The sequence below is a fragment of the Ascaphus truei genome, chromosome 4 (genome assembly GCF_040206685.1).
Source record: "Ascaphus truei isolate aAscTru1 chromosome 4, aAscTru1.hap1, whole genome shotgun sequence".
NCBI lineage: Eukaryota > Metazoa > Chordata > Amphibia > Anura > Ascaphidae > Ascaphus > Ascaphus truei.
In genome coordinates this window covers 104615634-104637404 of record NC_134486.1, presented here as the reverse complement: position 1 = coordinate 104637404, position 21771 = coordinate 104615634, and the positions used below count along the sequence as shown (strand labels likewise).

The following is a 21771-nucleotide window of genomic DNA, read 5'->3' as shown; positions in this document are numbered from 1 at the left end:
TGTCCCAATTCCTAATAGTAAACAGGTATGGAGTCATGCTTGTACTCACAATTGGTACCGGTTCCCCCGCCTCCTGGCTTTGCGGTCCACCCAGAGCGGGTGTCTGGTGTTCCTCTTCGGCGTCTATTAGATCGTAATGGCACAAACGTAGAAAAAATGATCAGCAGTCCTGCCGCTCCTGACCGAGATCCAGACTCGCCAGCGGAAGAAGTTAAAAATACTTTATTGGTCTACATAAAACGGATACAGTCCACAAACAAAAAGGAACCTCCGCCCACGCGTTTCAACCAAACTGGTCTTTCTCAAGGAGTGGGAGTACACTCCTTGAGAAAGACCAGTTGGGTTGAAACGCGTGGGAGGAGGTTCCTTTTTGTTTGTGGATTGTATCCGTTTTATGGAGACCAATAAAGTATTTTTAACTTCTTCCGCTGGTGAGTCTGGATCTCGGTCAGGAGCGGCAGGACTGCTGATCATTTTTTCTACTTTTGAGTCCATTTTAGTGGTTTTTCTGTGTCTTCAAACTTAATCTATGTAATTCCTCTCTGGCCTGGCGTAGAAGTTTATACATTTTCCTGCATGGGTGTTTATGTTCCTGTTCTAACTCAATTATTTTTGCCGTTAACTTTCCTTGAATTGACCTCTTATAGAGGCTTTATGGGCTTCCCACAGAGTGGTCGGGCTTTCAACTGAACCTTTATTTAACTTAAAATAGTCTACCAATACATTCCTTATCTCCTCCTCTATCCCAGTCTGATTCAGAAGCGAATCATTTGGACGCCATTGAAAAACTGTAGGTCTAATAAAGGGGGGTTTCAGGACCATTTCCACTGGGGCGTGGTCCGACCATGTTATTGTCCTATTTCTGTCTGGGCGACTCAATCCAAAAGGTTCAAATATATTGTCAATTCTTGTATAAATATCATGAGGGGGAGAGTAAAATGTATAGTCTCTTTGGTTTTTATTCTTAGTGCACCAAGCGTCTTCTAGTGTGAATTCTTTTAAGTTTCCTAATACTTTTTGATTTGTTAAGTACATCATTCGCTAGTTTTTGATTTGGTGACGTGGACTTGTCCAGATCAGGATTCGGGGTCATATTAAAATCTCTGCCTAGTATTATATCCCCTGGAGGGGACTCCCCAATTTCTTCTAGACTTGATTTCAGAAAATCAATTTGTTGATCATTTGAAGCATATATATTCACTAGGGTTACCTTAATCCCTGACAAAAAAGCCTCACCAATATAAATCTACCCTCCTTATCTCTTTTTATTTCTTCCATTTTAAATGGGATATCTTTTTTTTAGCAGAATGGCTACTCCTTTAAATTTTTTGGTAAAAGAAGAATACTATGCCAACTGGTAGCTACCCCGAAAAGTGTTGGGTGGGTCTTGGGTATAAAAACGAGTTTCCTGGAGAAACGAAATATCCGCCTGCATCTTCTTAAATTGTCTCAGGGCTAGTCTCCTTTTGTTATTCGAGTTTAGTCCCTTTACATTTAGAGAGACTACTTTTATAGGTAATTGATTGGTCATGGATTACATGTTAAGTCTAGCTCTCTGTTTATCGTAATATATGATGTATAATGTGCGTGTGTCGGATCCGTTACCTAAAGTTGATGACTTACTACGATCCTCTTTAAAGAAGGGGAGGCGCATCCTCCCTGTTGATCTGTGATGGTACTGGGGGGAGACACCTTGAGGGAAAAAAAGAACAGAAAACCGCAACAACAGCGGGTATAGGGGGGGATGGACCTACTATCCACCCTAAAACCTTTTAACTATTGCTCCTTCTCTGGACCAAAATAAAGGGCTAGAAGAAGTCCAAATAGGGGGAGGAGGCACAAGCCTCGAGGATTCCGGGGCGCCCAAAACTCCGTTGAGGGACTCCTTCATACGGATTCCTCCCAACTTCCAAACTTCTTAACCTCTGAATTCCTACCCCTATTATGGACAGAGTTTGTGAAACAAGTATTTAGCTTTGGTTCAAATGAACAGCCTAAACCTCTTACGTTAAATATTTCTGCTCATTCTATAGAGTTCACAACTTGTAAGTATAATAAGTGGGGATATAATTTAGGTCCTTAGACAAATTAGTAAAATCAGTAGGATCAGTTTACCCACAGAAATTTAACAAAAATAACTTTGAATCTGTTGAAAAATCATCTTTCTCTTAGATTTCTTGCACCCCACCTAGGTCCAACAGGACCCCAGGGGAGCAGCAAAAATATCCAAAACCACCAGGGAACAAAAGTTTGCCGCAGATCATAAACTCTGAGCTGCCAGCCTCCTCCTCCAGCTGATCAGATTTTAACCGTGGAGACTGGACTCTTTGCTCCGTCAGATCGGGCGAGCGGACTTGGGAGCTTCTGATCGGTCCCCTTCTTCACTCTGTTGCGAGCAGGGCCGCCGAGAGGGGGGGATAGCCTGGGCTGGGGGCGGGGACCAGGCCGGTGCTGCAAATTTCCCCCGACCTCTGGCCAGGCTCTCAGCTGCCTGCAGGACCTTTCCTCTCCCTGTCCCACGCCGATGAGCTTCCACTGCCGGCGCACAACAGGGCTCTCTGTCTGCGCGCCGGAAGTAAGCATGGCCCAGCTTCTGGCACACTGACGTCAGAGAGCCCCGTCGCGCGCCGGCAGTGGAAGCTCATCGGCGTGGGACAGAGAGAGGAAAGGTCCTCCAGGCAGCCGAGTCAGGGCCCAGCCGCGACCAGCCATTTAGTAAACCCCTGAGCCAAATCTTCACCGAACGATCACAGGAGAATGGATCGATCAGCAACTTAGCTAATTACTTATCATTGTGTGGATTGTATTGATGCACATATTAAAGGGAGAGAAAAAAAAGAAACAAAACAACAGCTTGGACTGCTGCTCTTAAAAAACAAACAAAAAAAAAAACACTGAAGTCCCACTTTGGATGTTCCAGTTGCTAGACATTTGTTTTCAGGCCAAATATAATGTTAGCCAATTTAAATATTTCAGATTAACGATTCGGTGGGTCCTCTTAGAAGAGGATGTAAGAGAGAGGAACTTCTGCTCCAGAAAGAGTACATGGATATTTACACTAGATACAGTCAACCCGAGAGCCGAGAGGCTGTATGTTTTCTCTAAAATGTCTTCTCTCTGACTGTGGGCTAGTCTGGTCTGTATGGTCATGTATGTATTTTAATCATTGGGTACTTCTGGTCTCTACGTTTTGCCTTTGATATTTTTTAAGTTTTTTTTCATTAGTAGTTTTAATATTATTAGTACTAGTATTTCTTGTTAATCTAGAGTACGTTTTTAGTGTGGCCACTATTTATATTTTGGCAATCGGATTACATTAATGTTTAGTATTTAAAGTGTTCTTTTTATATGTACATCTATTGAGTCACTCTTTTTATGGATTGAATGTATAACTAGGTGTACCTGGCATAACCTACGCCGATCTAGCAGATCTTAAAGGTTATTCATTAAATATTCATCAACCATGTGCCCCCTACACCTCTCCCCCATCGCCGTGTGCCCTACACCATTCCTGCCCATTTGCCTACACCAGGGATGCGTGTGCAAACTGATGGGGGGGGCTGGCGCTTACAGAAACTCCGCGCTCTTCCCCACAACATCTAAATGAAATGCCGGGGCAGCGTACAAGGCCTCTGTATAATCTCTTACCGTGCATCTGGCGGCTTCTGGCGATGTCACATGACATTGTGAAGTCAGATGATGCCGGAGGGGCGAGCAGAGTGATGTGCAGCCTACATTAATTAGGACATTAACACCTGTCACTCTCCCTCTGCACCCCAATGCCATTAAAATTCCTGGGTGAGTGAGAGGCAGTCTTCTTGGCTGTCTCTAGGTGAGTGACCGACTGTTAAGATCATCACAGAGGGATCCCTAGGCTTTTATATATGGATATTAATAAGGACATGAACACCTGTTACTCTCCCTCTGCACCCCACTGCCATTAAAATTACCTCCACCAGTGTTTCCTGGATGAATGAGAGTCCGGCCAGTCTAACAGAGGGGGAGGGATGTGCAGTCTTATTAGCTTTCTCTGGGTGAGTGACAGGCCACTCAGCCTATCACAGAGGGATGTGCAGACATCCTTAGAGAAATATAGATAGATTACATTAATTAGGACATTAACACCTGTCAGTGTGTGTATACAGGCATACCCCGGTTTAAGGACACTCACTTTAAGTACACTCGTGAGTAAGTACATCTCGCTCAATAGGCAAACGGCAGCTCACGCATGCGCCTGTCAGCACGTCCTGAACAGCAACACCGGCTCCCTACCTGTACCGAAGCTGTGCGCAAGCGGGGAGACTATAGAGCCTGTTACAAATGTGTTATTAACATCAGTTATGCACGTATATGATGATTGCAGTACAGTACATGCATCGGTAAGTGGGGAAAAGGTGGTGCTTCACTTTAAGTACATTTTCACTTTACATACATGCTCCGGTCCCATTGTGTACGTTAATGCGGGGTATGGCTGTATATGTATCTCTGGGTCTGTGTATGGTGTAGCTGATCAGCCTATCACAGAGGGGATGGGCAATTTCATTGGCTTAGATTGTTGCTTAGTAACCCTGTAACAGCTGAACCTTTGAATGGAAACCTACCTAAAAAAAATCAATTACCTCCATCTCCCATATTAATTAGGACATTAACACTTGTTCTCTCTCCTTCTGCACCCCCACAACCATAAAAATTCCATCCTTCAGTTTCATGTGTGAGTGAGAGGACGCTCAGTCTAACACTGAGGTGGAGGGATGTGCAGTCTTACTAGCTGTCTCTGGGTGAGTGACAGGCCGATCCGCCAATTACAGATATATATATATATATACATATATATATATTATATATACATATATAATATATATATATTATATATACACACACACAGTTTTCGACAAATCCAGTCGCCCACAGGCCCGTGGCGACCTCCTCATGGCCGCCCAAGCAGCGCACGCGGTGCTCGCACTGAAAACATTTTTTCAATTTTTCTTTTTTAAATCCAGCAGCCTGATTGGCTGACAGGACTTGGCGGGCTGCCAATAATTTTTTTCCTCAAGGCCACGCATGGGCATCCTCTTCCTTTCCTGCCTGCTAAGAGGCTAGTCGATTGTAGCGGGTGTTCTCCCCCTTCCCCCACAGTCTCTGCTTCCCCCCCGGTCCTCGTGTCAGCCTGCGGTGTGGGAGGTGGTAGCGCAGTCTCTCTGCCTCCCGCCGTGAGTGTGGGTGTGTGTGGGGGGGGGGGGTGAGTGTGGGTGTGTGGGTGTGTGTGTGACACCAGAAGTATCGACCATAGTCAGCGTTTCGATCCCGGGGAGGGATCTTCTTCAGGGGCGGTGTGCAATGAGACCCCTGCCCAGAGTGACTTTTATACCCAAAACACCAGTGTCCAAATCACCAGAAAGCCATCAACAATCAAACATTCAAATCACCAGAAAGTAATCAACAGTCAAACAATCAAATCAGAAAGCAATCAACAATCAAACAATCAACCAATCAATGGTGTCTGTGTGGTGTGTCTCTTGTTTACTCCAATCAGCAGAAGGTGGCCATTTTGAAAAACAGGAGCATACCAGCTGTCCTAATCACAACTGTGCAACGCCTCCTCCGTTGTCATGGTGATGCCATGTGCAGGCGTATTTTGTATAATCCCATCTATGGCGGCCATTTTACATCAGCCGTCAGATCGGCAAATTAGTGAGGAGTGCAGCAATCTGTCCCGTGTCTTGATGGCTAAAGCGTCCTCGGTCGTCATGGTGATGACCGGTGGCCATTTTGGATCAGCCGTCAGCTCTGTGAACCAGTAATGGGTGTAGCAGACATCCGGATCTTGGCTGGCTAGTGGGAACGTCCTCTGTTGCCATGGTGATGTCCTGCGCATGCGCGATCAGCGAAAGCATCTGCTCGGCGCACGTAACCCATGCTGTAGAGCAGCGGTGCGCAAACTGTGGGGCGCGACCCCCAGGGGGGGCGCGAGACTGCCGACTGGGGGCGCGGGGTTTACAGAGGCCCCGCGCGCTTCCCGAAGGCACTTAAATTAAGTGCCGGGGGAGCTGCAGGGCCTCTGTAAACCATACTTACCCGTGGCTCCGGCGGCTTCCTCCCGGCGTCGCCATGGCAACGCGGCGTCAAAATGACGCTGCGAGGTCATGTGACGTCGCGTTGCTATGGCAACGTGACGTCATTACGCCGGAGCGAGGGTAAGTTGGGGTTGGGGGGGGCGCGGGAGTGAGGGGACAGCCGGCAGGGGGGCGCAGGGAAAAAAGTTTGCGCCCCCCTGCTGTAGAGGGAGTAAAAGAGAACTACAACTACCAAAGTAAAATGTCTTCACCTAATGAAGTATTTAGATAAGACGAAACGCGTAGGATGGAGGTTCTAATATCATTATTTAGTCCTTATTTTACTCTCCGAAATATCAGCAATAATTATTTGATAACATTGCCTTATGAACTTTGCTGGACACTATTCCCTCACTATTCCCCATTAATGGACACAACATCACGCTGACGTCAAATCTCGCGAGATCTGGGGAACAGTGAGGAAGAGATTGGAAGCAGCTGCAGACGAATCTGTTACATCTCGCGGAGTCTCAGTGTTCCACGTGGAGCCAGGACAAGCCACCATACAGAACAGCAGTGAGAAGAGGATTGTGTATGTCCTATATGCTTGAAAAATCTGCTACTTTAGACATCACCTATTGGTTCTTCAATTGTCCCCAGTCTTACGTAGTCTTACTCTATATCGGTTTAATACTTATTATTTGCGCCTGTATTTTTGTGTGTATATATATATATATATATATATATATATATATATAGATATATAGTAGCGCCTTAGGAAGCTTGATAAGGATAAATCAGCTGTGTAAATCAGATAGAGTTAACAAGGCTATTGACCAAAGAATCCCCAAAAGGGTGAATTTGTGATAAAAACAACTGAAATCTATAGCAAAAATAAAAAATATGAAACATAAAAAATAAAATAAAAACCAGATGTCAGTTGAAATTTCAAAAAATGTACTTGGTCCACTGGAGTTTTGCTGCCCGTATATAAGGATCACCAAATCCCAAGGATATCTGCAGAAAACAAGAAGAAAAAACAGGCGCACTCCTAGTGTGATAAAGTATAAAACAGTATTTATGGGATTGTAAAATATAAAAAGCGCACTCACAGAGTAAAAATAATAGCATTTATGAGATATACTCAATCGCCTTGAAGCTGTGAAGGGAATGTATCAGCCTGTCCCGTTGGTGCCACCTCTGGTGTATCCGTTGGTTCAGCAAGGTGCACTGGAGCCACCGCAGCCAGATGATGTAATAATCAGCAACATGGTCAGAGACTCCCTCCAGATACACCTCCCACAGCTCTCACTGATCACCAGCAGGCAACTGCAAAACCGGAAGCGACAGCAGTCCCAAGCAAAATAGCAACAGCTCCAAGGTACTCTCTCCGTTCGTGCAGTAATGTCAGCCACATAGCTGTTGCTATTTTGCTTGGGACTGCTGTCGCTTCCGGTTTTGCAGTTGCCTGCTGGTGAGCAGTGAGAGCTGTGGGAGGTGTATCTGGAGGGAGTATCTGACCGTGTTGCTGATTATTACATCATCTGGCTGTGGCATGCCCCCCCTGCGGCATCAAATGACGCTTTGGGGTCATGTGACCCACCGCGTCATTTGACACTGCGTCTCCATGGCAAAGGGCGTCTAATGACGCCGTGTCGCATGGCCCCGCGGCATCATTTGACGCCGCGTTTTTCATGGACACGAGTGGACCACGGAAGCCACGTTAGCCGCGCGGCCCGCACCTCCCAAAAAAAGTCTTGCGCTCCCCCCAGTTTGCACACCGCTATCTTAGACAGGTCTGCAACCCTGCCTTTGACCATTATCACCTAGCATACAGTGCTTCCACTGCAGCAAGGGATTCTGGGAAATGACATGCTTGCGCTGCGTGTCATGCTGCATTCCGGCCTTGCTATCCCAGGTAGGAGTCTCTTTCTATTCTTGTCATGGTTGTAAAACTTCGAGACCATCTATAAGGTTGTTTGAGTATATAGTTCAGGCTGCTACTTGATTTGCTCACTAGTTTTCTTTATAAGATTTGTTATACTTGAATATTAGACTTATCGCACTTGGGTTGTTATCCGGTTTTGGCGCCAAAAGGTTGGTTATGTGTGTGTGTTTGGATCTGCTCCAGTACCTGAAGAAAGGTCCATGTTAGGACCTGAAACGTCGCTGCTGTCTCTATGCGTAACATAAACATAACATAACATAACATAAACTGGATACCTTTTGGAAATCACTGAATAAGTAGCATTGCACTTGATTTGAGGGAAGACTGCTATATCCTTCGTTGTGATTTATTTTTTCAGTCCTTCTGTGCTGGCTGCACTTAAAGTTGTTCCCCCCCCCCCCTCTATTTCTATTTTTGTTACTTTATACATTATACATTACTCCACAATTAGTATGAGCTAGGTATGCATTTCACATTTGATCCATTTACAAATCTTCCTCACTATGCTTTTTGCCACATACCGTGACTCTCACTTCTACATATGCTCACATGCTTTAATAGGTTTTCATTATGGAGGCCCTTCAGGAACAAGTTGCAGCTCTAAAACGAGAGAAGCAGTCTCTAGAAGACGAGGGCCAGAGTATAACTAAGCAACTTGAGGAAACCGCAGATCAGGTAAAGCAAACACATCAGTAGGCATCCAGGCCCAGATCCAGGGAGGAGAAGCCTATTGCACCGTTCTGCAGACTATTTAGCATGTCTTACAGCTTGCTGGAGAGTCCTTTGGTCATTTGCTATCACTGCCAAATGAATATATTTGAGATATTACAGTAATGTTACCCGTATGCACTAGAGTTTGGAATGCTCACACGTTCTGCTATTGTGTCCTGCTCACACGTTCTGCCATTGTGTTCTGCTCACACGTTCTGCCATTGTGTTCTGCTCACACGTTCTGCCATTGTGTTCTGCTCACACGTTCTGCCATTGTGTTCTGCTCACACGTTCTGCCATTGTGTTCTGCTCACACGTTCTGCCATTGTGTCCTGCTCACACGTTCTGCCATTGTGTCCTGCTCACACGTTCTGCCATTGTGTCCTGCTCACACGTTCTGCCATTGTGTCCTGCTCACACGTCCTGCCATTGTGTCCTGCTCACACGTCCTGCCATTGTGTCCTGCTCACACGTTCTGCCATTGTGTCCTGCTCACACGTTCTGCCATTGTGTCCTGCTCACACATTCTGCCATTGTGTCCTGCTCACACGTTCTGCCATTGTGTCCTGCTCACATGTTCTGCCATTGTGTCCTGCTCACACGTTCTGCCATTGTGTCCTGCTCACACATCCTGCCATTGTGTTCTGCTCACACGTCCTGCCATTGTGTCCTGCTCACACGTTCTGCCATTGTGTCCTGCCATTGTGTCCTGCTCACACGTTCTGCCATTGTGTCCTGCTCACACGTTCTGCCATTGTGTTCTGCTCACACGTTCTGCCATTGTGTCCTGCTCACACGTTCTGCCATTGTGTCCTGCTCACACGTTCTGCCATTGTGTCCTGCTCACACGTTCTGCCATTGTGTCCTGCTCACACGTCCTGCCATTGTGTCCTGCTCACACGTTCTGCCATTGTGTCCTGCCATTGTGTCCTGCTCACACGTTCTGCCATTGTGTCCTGCTCACACGTTCTGCCATTGTGTCCTGCTCACACATTCTGCCATTGTGTCCTGCTCACACGTTCTGCCATTGTGTCCTGCCATTGTGTCCTGCTCACACGTTCTGCCATTGTGTCCTGCTCACACGTTCTGCCATTGTGTCCTGCTCACACGTCCTGCCATTGTGTCCTGCTCACACGTTCTGCCATTGTGTCCTGCTCACACGTTCTGCCATTGTGTCCTGCTCACACGTTCTGCCATTGTGTCCTGCTCACACGTTCTGCCATTGTGTCCTGCTCACACGTCCTGCCATTGTGTCCTGCTCACACGTTCTGCCATTGTGTTCTGCTCATGTGACTGTAAATGTTGCCGAAGGTTATTATTATTTTTTTAATGTTGAACTCTTTTGCTGCCAGTGATGTATTGCAAGCCTCTCTGGCAGTGAAAGGGTTCATTTGACTAGCACAAGGAGGCTTGTTGAATGAAGATTGATTTTGATCAGACGACCCCTTGCTCCAATGACGTGCCTTGGTATAGATTATTATTACAAGTACAACTACTTTTATGTGTATTATGTTTGCTAAATATAATTGAAATTATCTAAATATTTCAGTCTGTAGAAAAAAATAGCTCCAGGTTACATTTCAGGTTTTTTTTTTGTGTGTGATCAAATTCACATATTCCCCATAATTCAAAAACCAACACCAAATTTACAGCAGACATAGGTTTAGAGGCAAAACCGAAACACCAAGACCATTGCCCACCTCCCAACTGCAGAGATTACGACGGCAGGTGATAACAAAATGATGCAGTTTGCTCCGAAACAAGGACCAAACCTTTGAACTAGCGACAGATGTATGAATCTCGCTAGTCTTGCTTCTTACATTTGGCGCTGGTCTCTTTGGAACAGAGGTCATCGCCACCTGCGCCTGGTGGGGTATTAGATGGTGCCGAGACGGAGGAAAACTGCACCGGTTATGGGTGCAACTTCTTATAACCTTGTTATTTTATATTCAAATGCTTGTGGCGCAAGTTAAGTAATTTGGGGCAAACAAATAGAGCAAATTGACGCATTGAGTCGCACAGAGATAATGACACAATTTGCTTTGGTCTTGAAACAATGTTCCTGTTTGACACTTGAACATATCCCCATTAGAAGAGCTAACGGCGCATTCACCAAGCTGTGCAAGAGACTATACATGTGCTTTGTCATTCAAGTGAATGGCAACCGTGCGGTTGTATGTACAAAACTGCTTGTATGCCTTAGATCAGGGGTGTGCAAACTTTTTTTGTCTGCGCGCCCCTGCTTGCTCTCCCTCCTTACCTTTTCTCCGGTGTTATCTGGCGCCATGATGTCATAAGACAACGCACTGCCAGTGGCCATTTGACGCCATGTTGTCATGGCGATGCGTCGCCAGAAGCGGCCGGAGACCAGGTAAGAGGGAGTTACAGAAGCCTTGTGCGCTCCACCGGCATCTAATTTAAATGTCTCAAGCGCCGCCCCCCCCCCCTCCCTCTCCCTCCAGAAAATTTTGCGCGCCCCTGCCTTAGATAATCCAGATGTTAATTTATTTAAAATGCATTTTTAAGAAGAACTTCCCATAAAGAACACTATTTTAAATTCCGTTGATAATGTTTTTGTCTCCTCCCTTCCCCAACCTGCAATTTTATCGGTGACACAGATACACGAGTTGGAATCTGACCTTAAACAGACCCATGAAGAATGTCAGACCCTTAGAAGAAACCAGGTCCAGCTAAGAGAGGAGTTGGAGGAATCCCAGGATCAGGTACACTACAGTAATCACACCTTGTTTGTCATGAGTAAAGGGGAATCCATGTGAAGACCCATGCTACACTGAAAGACCTGCCTAATCCTCCCCCCCCCCCCCCTCCTCGTCCCAGTGCATTGTAATTTTACATAGAAGGGGTTAAGCAGTGACGCTAATTGCATGCTAACAGATGTAACCCCGCATGACATTCTTTTCCCACATTGCACAAAGTATCCCGTTACAACGCAGAATATAAAACCGTTTCCATAGGGTCTAATTTCAGTGTTGGTGAAGAATATCATAACATCTCCCACTATATCTTGGGAACAACGAAGCTACATCTGTAGTTTGTCCCAGTTTGCAAAACTGTATTCGGTTTCAGTTAAACAAAACACCATGAGCCATGGGCCATCTTCCCTATCATTTTATTTGTAGATATTTAGGGGGTTTATGCCAGGGCTCTTCAACCGTCTTTCAGGAGGGGCCGGATCAGGAACAATATTAGGAGTGGACGGGCCTCCAACGTATTGTAATTTAATGTTTGATCCATTGAAAGACTTGGAATATTTTTTGTGTCAGCATTTTGCAAGCATTTATAACATCTTTCCCATGTTCATATATTGATTACGTTACCATACTAGTGACTTTCAGTGTGAAAAATATTACTGGTATGCAAATAAGCAGGTGGTATGAAATTAGCAGGAGCAGAAAGTCCCATGGCCTCATGAAGGCATTTCTTCATACCAAGGCATCATTTTTGTTTTCCGCTTCTAATGGGTAGATTCTATATACTCAAAAGCTGACATTCGGGCCGTTCTCAGCTGAACATTCTCATTGATGTGATATGGGCTGAGGCTTGGGGATAATTGGAACGGAGATTGCACCATTAGCAAATACACAATAAAAAAAATATATTCACTTTTATTAAAGATCTTCTGACCTTTCATAACATACTAGTGATTCATTCAAATAAAGAGCAATTGTCAGTTATAAATCAAATATCCATGCCACGTATATTTATTTTAAAGTACCATATAGCGGGGCATTGTTAGCATATTTTTCATGACAATTATTACATTACTGCAAATACTGTTCCCTTAAAACGAGTATAATACACTGTTAATACAATCACTGTTACAGAAAATCTCTATACACTGCCAGCTACCAAAACATCATCACAGGCACTGTGGCTCGATAATATAAACATGATTTGTATATAGGTACATTATAATATACATATACCCAATATGACATTTAATACACCCTTGCTAGCTGGGCAGCGTCTGTTTTGTTTGGAGTATATGCTCTGGTTTTACATGGCAGAAACCAGGCTTTTCTGCTGCTGAGCTGCAAAGGTGAACTGACCCCCATTGTTCAATCATCTGGCCTCCTAATGCCATTATATGTGTAGCGCTGTTTCCCCCCTCTTTGGAAGATGTTGCTGCTACAGGTGTTTGTGGTGCGTGCATACCTGTGAGAGTCCAAGAGAGCTGAGTGGTCCGCGATGGTGTGGGGAACAGGACAGACTTTTGGTGAATTCAGACTTCGCTCTTGGTGTCAGCGCCTCCAGCTTCAGTGGTCTCCAGTATTCCCAGAGACAGTCCCCACCCAAGGATACTTCTTTCACACCTCTGCCCAATAGACTGTAGATTCAGGCAGAGGTATAGAGAAAGGGATGCTTTAATGTTGCAGTCACTGCAGATGTTATACAGCGGATGCAGATGGATGTCAGAGAGTCCCAGGCCTTCTGTATGGTGCTTGGCCTTGTGGTAATAGTAAGGCCTCTCATCTCTCTTGACGAGTCAGCCCAGGAGGGACTGACTGGTAGGTCTCACCCCCAAGCTGGGAGGAACCTGACTGACTATAATTTGGCACTTCCTCTGTGAAACACCAGAAAGGGAGGGCACAAGGTCTGTACCATGATTGGTTATACACAGACCCTTGTGGCACCACCTCTTCTGTCACTCAGTCAGCATGAGGCGGGGGGGTCAATGCCCACAGGATAGCCAGTCACAGCCTAGAGCTCCTAAGGGCTTACGTGACAGGAGGTAGAGAGGCAGTCTGGGCCAGCCATACTACATATGGGATGAGAAAGGAGGAGTCGGAAAGCGAATGGAAGCAATGTTAAGAAATGACAGGATTTAGAGAGATTACTTTGAGGCGGTGGTGAGCTAATATCTAATGGCTATTTAGACTTAGTTCTAATGGAAATTAAAACGTTGCTGTATTTATAAACGATTCAACTTTGTTGAAGACCTGTGAGTCCCTAGTTTTGTGTGTGTGTGTATAACAATATCAAAATAGGAGTATAGGCCCTGGTTGCATTAACTTTTGTGTAGAATAGTTCGTAGTATTTTTGTCACTTATATGTTGGAGGGGATGTCGGACAGCCCAACAGCTGCCACGATGACGTATGCAGAAAGAGCGTTTTGTCATCGTCGCATACCCGCCAAGGATCTCCGTAATAAAGTCCCACTCTTCCATTGTTTGTGTGTTGCAGTCACTGCATTAAACAAAATAAAGGAAAGAATTAAACTTTCTTACTGATCTCGTGTGTGCACAACGGTGAGAACAACACAAAATGTGTGTAGTATTATTACTATTATCGTTTATTTGTAAAGCGCCAGAATATTCTGCAGCGCGGTACAATAGGGGTACAGAGTTATTAGGGTTGCCAGGTGGCTTCTCCAAAACTACTGGACACAATGAAAGGTGTGACGCGTTTGAGACACACACACCCCCTCTCTCCGCTCCATGCTGTTTCCTCCTCTCCTTGGCCCCACCCCCAGGCTCCTGAATCCTCTTCCTGATTGGCTGCCGCTAGGTAATGCAGCCAATCAGGATGGAGGAAGCTGCCCAGTCCCCTAACAGCCCTTCTCTGGGAAATCCCACAGCCCCCCAAGCCGGTCAGGTCACTACTGTAAGTCCAGAGAGGTAATACCAGACACACACATGTCCAGTATTACCTGTAAATTTTTTACTGGACAGAGTTCAAATACTGGACAGTCCGGTTCAATCCTGGACACCTGGCAACACAACAGTTATGTATATCACAAAAAAAACAGTTACATAAAAGCGAGGACGAACATGCACACAGGTAATGAGCGCTGTGCGGGCGTGTATATTCAGCAGTATATGGATGCTTGCCTGTGTTACGTTCTTGTCCATCTAACCAAGTTGTTCTCACTTCCTATTGCAGCTACTGGAAGCGAATACCAAGCTAACACTGGCGCAGTCTCAGCACATGCGAGAGGTCCAGCATTTAAAAGAGAAGCTGGGCAGCGCAGTGTCCAAGGAGCAGTTGTCCCCGCTGCAGAACAGACTGCTGGAGGAACAGCACAAAGTCCAGCAGCTGCAGGAGAAGCTGAGATTCCACGCAGAGCAGACAAACCGGCAACTGGCCATGCAGCAGGTAGAAAGCAGTCACGTGCCGAGTGACTTACAAGTGAAACTGTCCTCAACCCCGAGATACCAAAGCAACTTGTTGCAAATGATTTATATATTTTCTGTGTTCATTTTAACTTTTTTAATTATTTTTTTTAGTACTATGAGAAATGCCGAAGCCCGCAATTCAGACTTAGCGAAAATCAATGGAAGCGAAAAATCTACATTGCGCTATAATTTTGCAGGCAGAATATTTTTGGGGCCCGGCTCTAGATGCACGGGGTCCTTGGGAAAGGGGTCAGAGATTAACCTTGTTTGGGTGTAGGATTATTATTATTTATTTATAAAGTGCCACCATATCCTACAGCGTGTTCCAATGGGGAACATAGTGTTATACATAGACCATGCCATTTGCATTTGAGAAAGGCCCCTGAGGCCGAAACTTCATACTTTTTGGCTCACAATAAATTTTCTAAGCAGAAATCCGCAGTGCCCAGGTGTTTTTCCTTCTTATCACATATTGGAGTACTACCCAGAGATTCCTGAACCAGGCGCACCGGTATTTATTTTGATTTGATATATTGGGGCGTGCAGCATCATCCCACTGTTCTGTATACATAGACCAAATGACATACCAAATTAAGGCAAACCAATACAAAAGGTAATGAGGGCCCTGCAGTCTAGAGCAGGGGCGCGCAAACTTTATTTGCTGCGCCCCCCTGCCTGCTCTCCTCTTTTGGTGCGCCCACTCACTTACCTCATGCGGCGTCAAATGACGCCGCGGCGTTGTGTGACGTCACGTGACCCACGACGTCATTTGATGCTGCGTGGTCACGTGTTCCGAAGTCGGCTGGACTTCGGTTATTAGAGGTTACAGAGGCCTGGCGCGGTCCCCCGGCATTTAATTTCAATGCCTCGGGGAAGAGCGTGGGACCTCTGCAACCGCCCTCACCTCACCCCCCCATCCCCCCTCCCCAAAAAAAATCTCGCGCCCCCCAGTTTGCACACTGCTGGTCTAGAGGTCTGTGGCTGGGTTTAGTGGATTAAGCTGAGAATGAGAGGAGATGTAGGGTGTGGTGGTTTTATAGCTTGTGTGGGGTTGGAGAAATTGTTCCATGGCTAGTACATATTCTGTCAGATTAGATAAATGTCAGTGGATTCTTACACCCCTGTGCCTTAAAAGTTGTACTTTGTGCTTTTTATTGCATTCTTCTGCCACAGTACAGTTCATCATTAATATTAATTGGGTGGCTATCATCATTTCATAAGTAATTCTATATATAATTCCATTAAAATCATTTGGCTGCGCACTGCTGCTCTGTCCTATTAATCCCTTGCAGGCGGTGGGGCCTGTAATGTATTGCTCTGCATTACATTAAAAGCCATTTTAACAGCTAAGAACAAATGAATCCCTCGCTGCACAGCAAGATGTGCTTGGTATAGAATTTGGCAGGGACAGTACCGTACTTAATACTCGTTCCTTGAAATACGTTTTCTGTGATCCATTATTTTAGGAAGAGCACGTAAAGCTCCTGAGGAGGATCGAAGAAAGGATGGAGGATGTGGAAATGAATCTCAAGAATGTACGGGTAATGCTTCAAGAGAAGGTCAATCAGCTGAAGGAGCAGGTGAGAGCCCGGGCCGCTTATCGCAGGTTAAGGGTTTTGTAGTGGTTTTCTCAGCAGTGCTAGAAGTGTAGAAGGGTTGGATACGTCAAGAAGCCTTGTTGATTTGTTTCCTGGTGGCATAGGCTGTGGTGTATTGCAAAGCACACATTCTAATATGAGAAGTCATACACTACAAGTATAAGAACATGTAGGCGATGCATGGAGGGGTAACAGGAGACTGGCACTGTGGCTGAATAAAAGCCTACGTTTACCTGTCAAAAGTTCAACACAAAAATACAGCTCCAGCAAGTAAAAGTTCCTATAGATGGTATGACAGAGGAACACACTTCAGACCTGTTGCCCGTCTGCAGACCAGCCACAGGCGACTGTGAGCTGCCTTCTGCTTTTAAGCTTGAGCAGCCTGGCTGAGCTCATTAGTCCTCCAGGCAGGTATTAACTCCTTGCTGGCCGTCACCCAACAGTCTGCACCCTGTTACAGAGCACAAGACACACAAAAAAAATAATATACAATCGGAGGAGGAGCCTAGTGGTAACAACCTTAGAAGTGGGTGATGCCAGTTCAATCAGAGAGTCAGCTGCTGGTGATCTTGGGCAAGTCCGTTTACCTTAATATGCCTCCGGCATCACAACTACACTGTGAAGTTTAAAGGCTGGGACTTCATATATTGTTAAAAGGGAGAAAGTATATAGACTCACATGGGGTAATAAGTATGTTGTGAGACATGTAGGAACTCTGCATGCAATCTATACGCACATCAGACTCCTAGCAGATAGAGAGCACTCCTTAATCAGGAGAAGGAAAGGACAATGGTGTTGCTGACTAACCGGCGTGTGCATTATTTCTGGCAGCTTGAGAAAAATGCTAAATCAGACCTGCTGCTGAAGGACCTGTATGTGGAGAACTCACAGCTGATGAAGGCTCTGCAGGTGACGGAGCAGCGGCAGAAGAGCGCAGAGAAGAAGAACTATGTCCTGGAGGACAAGATTGCTGCTCTGAATAAAGTCATTCGGAAGATCGCCCCGGCATCTCTGGCGGTCTGATGCTGCGCTTTCACGGAGAGAGTGACATGGAACAGGGGCTGCCGCCCGATCTCCGCATCGACGCTGCACTTCAAATGATGTAGAGGGGTGGTGGCGGTATACTGTTTAATGTAAAGAGTAATGCATTATGGGGATTGAATGTGTACACAGCCAGTGTTGCGTGCTACAGAAGTGGCAAGGAATTGAGCCCTGGGACTCCACATCCAGCGCAGACAGCGCGCATTCATTTATACAGCCCCACACATTTTGATCTAGATAATTGTCGGTTAATTGTCTCCTTGAAAATAACGAGCAGCAATTATGTGAAGTCTCTGGCTCCTTCGGGGACTCATTTTGTGTCCCCAGATGGTGCGTCCTCTGTCTGGATGACTAGGCGAGTAAACGCTCACCATTAATTATAGTACTGCTGCATTAAACCACGCCAATAGCTGCTGTGCAGCTGCATGGTCTCTGATGTGCATTCCTGCAACAGGCTTTTTAACCCTTACCTTACCAGAGGATATTTAAATAAGATATAGGCTCTCTTGGCTTTGAAAAGGTTAGTCGTTGAGCGGTATATTTGACCTTTTTACCTTGGAGAGAGGTTGTACCTTTCTTCTCTAAATCACTTGATCTCATTATAAAGCTGCAAATCCACCCTTCTCCCCATCCACGTTCTGGAGATAGTAACTCTTAACTTTGCTGGAATGTGACATGGTTGAAGCGCCAGAGAGTTTACACATGTTTGGGGTTTCTGCTTATGGGAGGTCTCTCGCTACATGCCATGCGAAATTGCTGCTTTTAATATTATTAAGAAAAAGGATGGTCATGGCACAGTGTAGAATGGGTCTCATGTTCGTGTACAAATATGCAGGAGTGGCTAACTCCAGTCCTCAGGGGCCCCCAACAGGTCAGGATTTAAGGATCTATATCCTTCAGCACAGGTGGTGCAGTCAATGGCTGAGCTACTGATTGAACCACCTGTGCTGAAGCAGGGATAGCCTTAACCTGACCTGTTGGTGGCCCCCTGAGGAGTGGAGTTGGCCACCTGTGACTTAATGCAGCTGTGCGCAAACTGGTGGGGGGGGGGGGGTGGCGTTTACAGAGGCCCCGCGCTGAGAGCACGAGGCCTCTGAAAACGTACCTGGCTTCAGGCACGCGTCTCTATAGCAACGCGGCGCCAAATTACGCCTGTTGCCATGGAGACGTGACATGACCCCGCAGCGTCATTTGACGCAACACTTGAGGTGAGGGGGGGGGGCGCGACCGAGGAGGAGAGCAGGCAGGAGAGGTGCAGCGCAGGGAGTTTGCACACCCCTGACCTAATGCATTAAGTTCTTTCTCCAACAACAGCCATGCTGTATTTTGCAATATTTGCATATCTAAGTTTAACTTTTGGGTGTCTAAATGCTCAGTACAATCATATTGGACTAATGGCTATACTTTGTTACATATAGTGATACATTTTATCCGCAGAACACAACCGGTTATAGTAAATAGTTTGTACTCGAGCATTGAAGACCACAAATGTCTCTTCCTTAGATGATAAAGAAAATATAGGTGAAGATCTTTTAAAGTGTTTTTTAATACAATGGCATTACGACCTGCAAACCAAATTCGAATTTTATCCAGGATCAGAACACCTGTTAGAAGTGTGCACTGTACAATACTTTTCTATGAGTTGTTTGTCTTAACAGTGGTGTGAAATGGTCAAGAACAGCCTCAAATGTGGCGACCATTCCTTCATCTTGCACAACAAAAATATGTTCCTTGTGCTAGTGATGAGATGTTGCCTTTTCATCCCTTACTACGGCACTGGAGAATAGCAATATAAAAAACTAAAATATCATGTTGCCTTACAATGAAAGACCAAAATGTTCTACCAAACAGCCCGCTGCAGATACAGTATTCAGTCTTCTTCCCATATGGGAATTCCCCTGTCTCTGAGAAGTTCTGTCTACTACATTGTATAGTTAATCATAGAAAATGTACAGTTTTTGTATACATGATGTGTGTGTATATATTTATACAGAACTTGCACCAAAATCTACATTCATTCACTAAAATGTGGGGACAAAGTGTGTAATGAATTTTTTTAATGTCATGGAAAAAATGATAGCTTTGTTATAAATAATAATAAAAAAAAACCACATTGGAATATAAAGTCTTTTCTTTCATTTGACGTCTTCAAATTGTTTTCAGAATTTATTTATAGCAATGATCAAACTGATTATCGTTTGTTTTGGGGTGTGGGGGGGGAGGGGAGTTAACACAAAGACGACATTTTCCAGCAGCCCTGAGACATTTATGTGCACTGAAGCAGAGGTTTCCGTTTAAAAGGTCAACCCCTCTGACGGAGCGACCTCGTAGGAACTGTAGGGCAGGGGCGCGCAAACTTTGAGCTGCGGCCCCCTTCCCGGGAGCCGGAGCGTTCGCACCCCCCCTCTCCCAATGGCTCGGCGTCAAATGTCATCGCAGGTCACGTGGCCCCATTGCGTCATTTGCAGCAGGTAAGTGAGTTACAGAGGCCTCACGCCTCCCCCGGCATTTCATTTAAATGCCGTGGGGAAGACCTCTGTAACCCCCCCCCCCCGGCCTAGAAATTCTCCTGCCCCCCAGTTTGCGCAACCGCTGCTGTAGGGTCAGAAAGGAGTTTACACATCAAGGTCTTGCAGAGAAAAGTCTTTTCATTCCCTCACGAGGGAAAGCGGGTTGCAGTACACTTTCAAAGAAATATAGCAAACGTCTGCAAAACAAACCGCCGGTCCTTTAGTCTCTGGCAGTAGAGTGCGAGCCCCGGCTGTCCCGCAGGCAGGCGCTCTGGGACCAGTTTCCTCACAGGTAGAGAGTAGAGAGTCAGCAGGAGGTCTGCTGCCTGCCTTTTAAACCTCCCCTTTCCAATCACCTAGCTGACCTACAGCCTCGGGTGTGGATTCCTGGATCTGCCAGGGTGAGAGGTTTTTAACCTCTTGTATACTCACTCACACCCTCCTAAAACCAAAGTAAAACAATGTGATATGTTTAAGGGGTTACAGCTGGGTGATTGCCTTTTTTTTAAATCCAAGCCTGACATCTATAGGTATTTGTTTACTTTTATCGTGAAAACATGGTAAGCTGAGACCTGGGAAGGGTTCGATTTCCTCTGGCCAGTCCCTTTGGTGTGATATGAGTTCAACAGTTTGCAGAGTCAGAGGTTCGTCCCCATCTCTCCATATATTATATGTAGCCCTGTTTCCCCCACCCAATCTCACATAGTGTGTCCTAGGGTGTCTAAAGCTCAGGCTACATGTCTCTGTGTGGTGCGTACCTGCTGGCAACAGGGGGCCCTGAGTCTCCCGCGATGACATGGGGGAGAACAGGACAGGCTTCTGGGGGTTGCCTCCGTCTTCTCTACTGGTGCAGCGCCTCCATCTCCTGCAGCCCCAGCAGTATGGGGTGAAGTATCCACAGAAGAAATATCTTCCCCTCCTAATACACTTCTCTCTCAGGCAGGAGTTTCCATAAAAGTGCAATCACTTTATTGTCTCTCTTCAGTTACACACAGCAGGCTGTCTCCCCGCAGGATGGCCCTGACGCGACTCCAGGCTTAGGGCCATCCTGAGTGGGTCTAGCTCTTCCCCTACCCCCTAAGCAGGGTAGGAGGTATGGGGTGTGCACTCTCCCTCCCCGGAGGGAGGCCTCAAGCTAGCCAGTCCTGGCAGCTCAGTCTATGCCACCAAATCTCAAAGACCACCCTCACTGACTGACTCTCCAACTCCCTAAATAGAAATTGGCCATACCCTAAGTAGCTCCAAAGGCCCCGCCCCTATGTCTCTTGATTGGACACAGTCTGGTGACCTGCCTTCACTGCCTCAATGTACTACCTGACGTGGCAACCCACCCTTACTCAGGGATTACTGCTAGGAGGAGGATAGAATAATAGCCCAAATTTACCAGGGCTACATATATATGAATTAGTCTCTGATAAGGACAGGGTGGGCAAAGTGTAAGGAAAACTCTTGATTTGATAAACGCTCCCCCATTCAGAGGCCCCAACGAAATGCAGCTTCTAAATCATTTCCCCCCAAAAATAAATCATAGCATTATTTGCAGGATTAGGGCAGCCAAGTCTGTTCCATTCTTCACAGAAGGTTGTTTTTAGTCGACCACATGGGATTGCATCTTTTATGGGAAATCCGACCCCCCTCCATGTTATGTGGAACCTAGTTCACCTGGATAAACATTTTTTGTAGTAAACACTATAAAAGTAGTGGCCAGTTACAAGTTCAAATCTAAATGTCCCACCCTTTCCTTAAAAAAACCTCAATCTACTGACATACAGG

At 45.9% G+C, this 21771-nt stretch overlaps 1 protein-coding gene across 12 annotated transcripts in view; it reads left to right on the top strand.

The window, feature by feature from the left end:
• The window catches only part of NINL (ninein like), a 171541-nt gene extending 151944 nt beyond the window's left edge, over positions 1-19597 (top strand). For all 12 annotated transcript variants that reach the window (XM_075596324.1, XM_075596322.1, XM_075596320.1 and 9 more), the window contains 5 exons: positions 8563-8676; positions 11331-11435; positions 14617-14829; positions 16316-16429; positions 17279-19597. In XM_075596324.1, the coding sequence (XP_075452439.1) occupies positions 8563-8676; positions 11331-11435; positions 14617-14829; positions 16316-16429; positions 17279-17470 (738 nt within the window). In that variant the 3' untranslated portion in view covers positions 17471-19597. The remainder of the gene's footprint in view (positions 1-8562; positions 8677-11330; positions 11436-14616; positions 14830-16315; positions 16430-17278) is intronic.
• The last annotated feature ends 2174 nt before the right edge of the window (positions 19598-21771 follow it).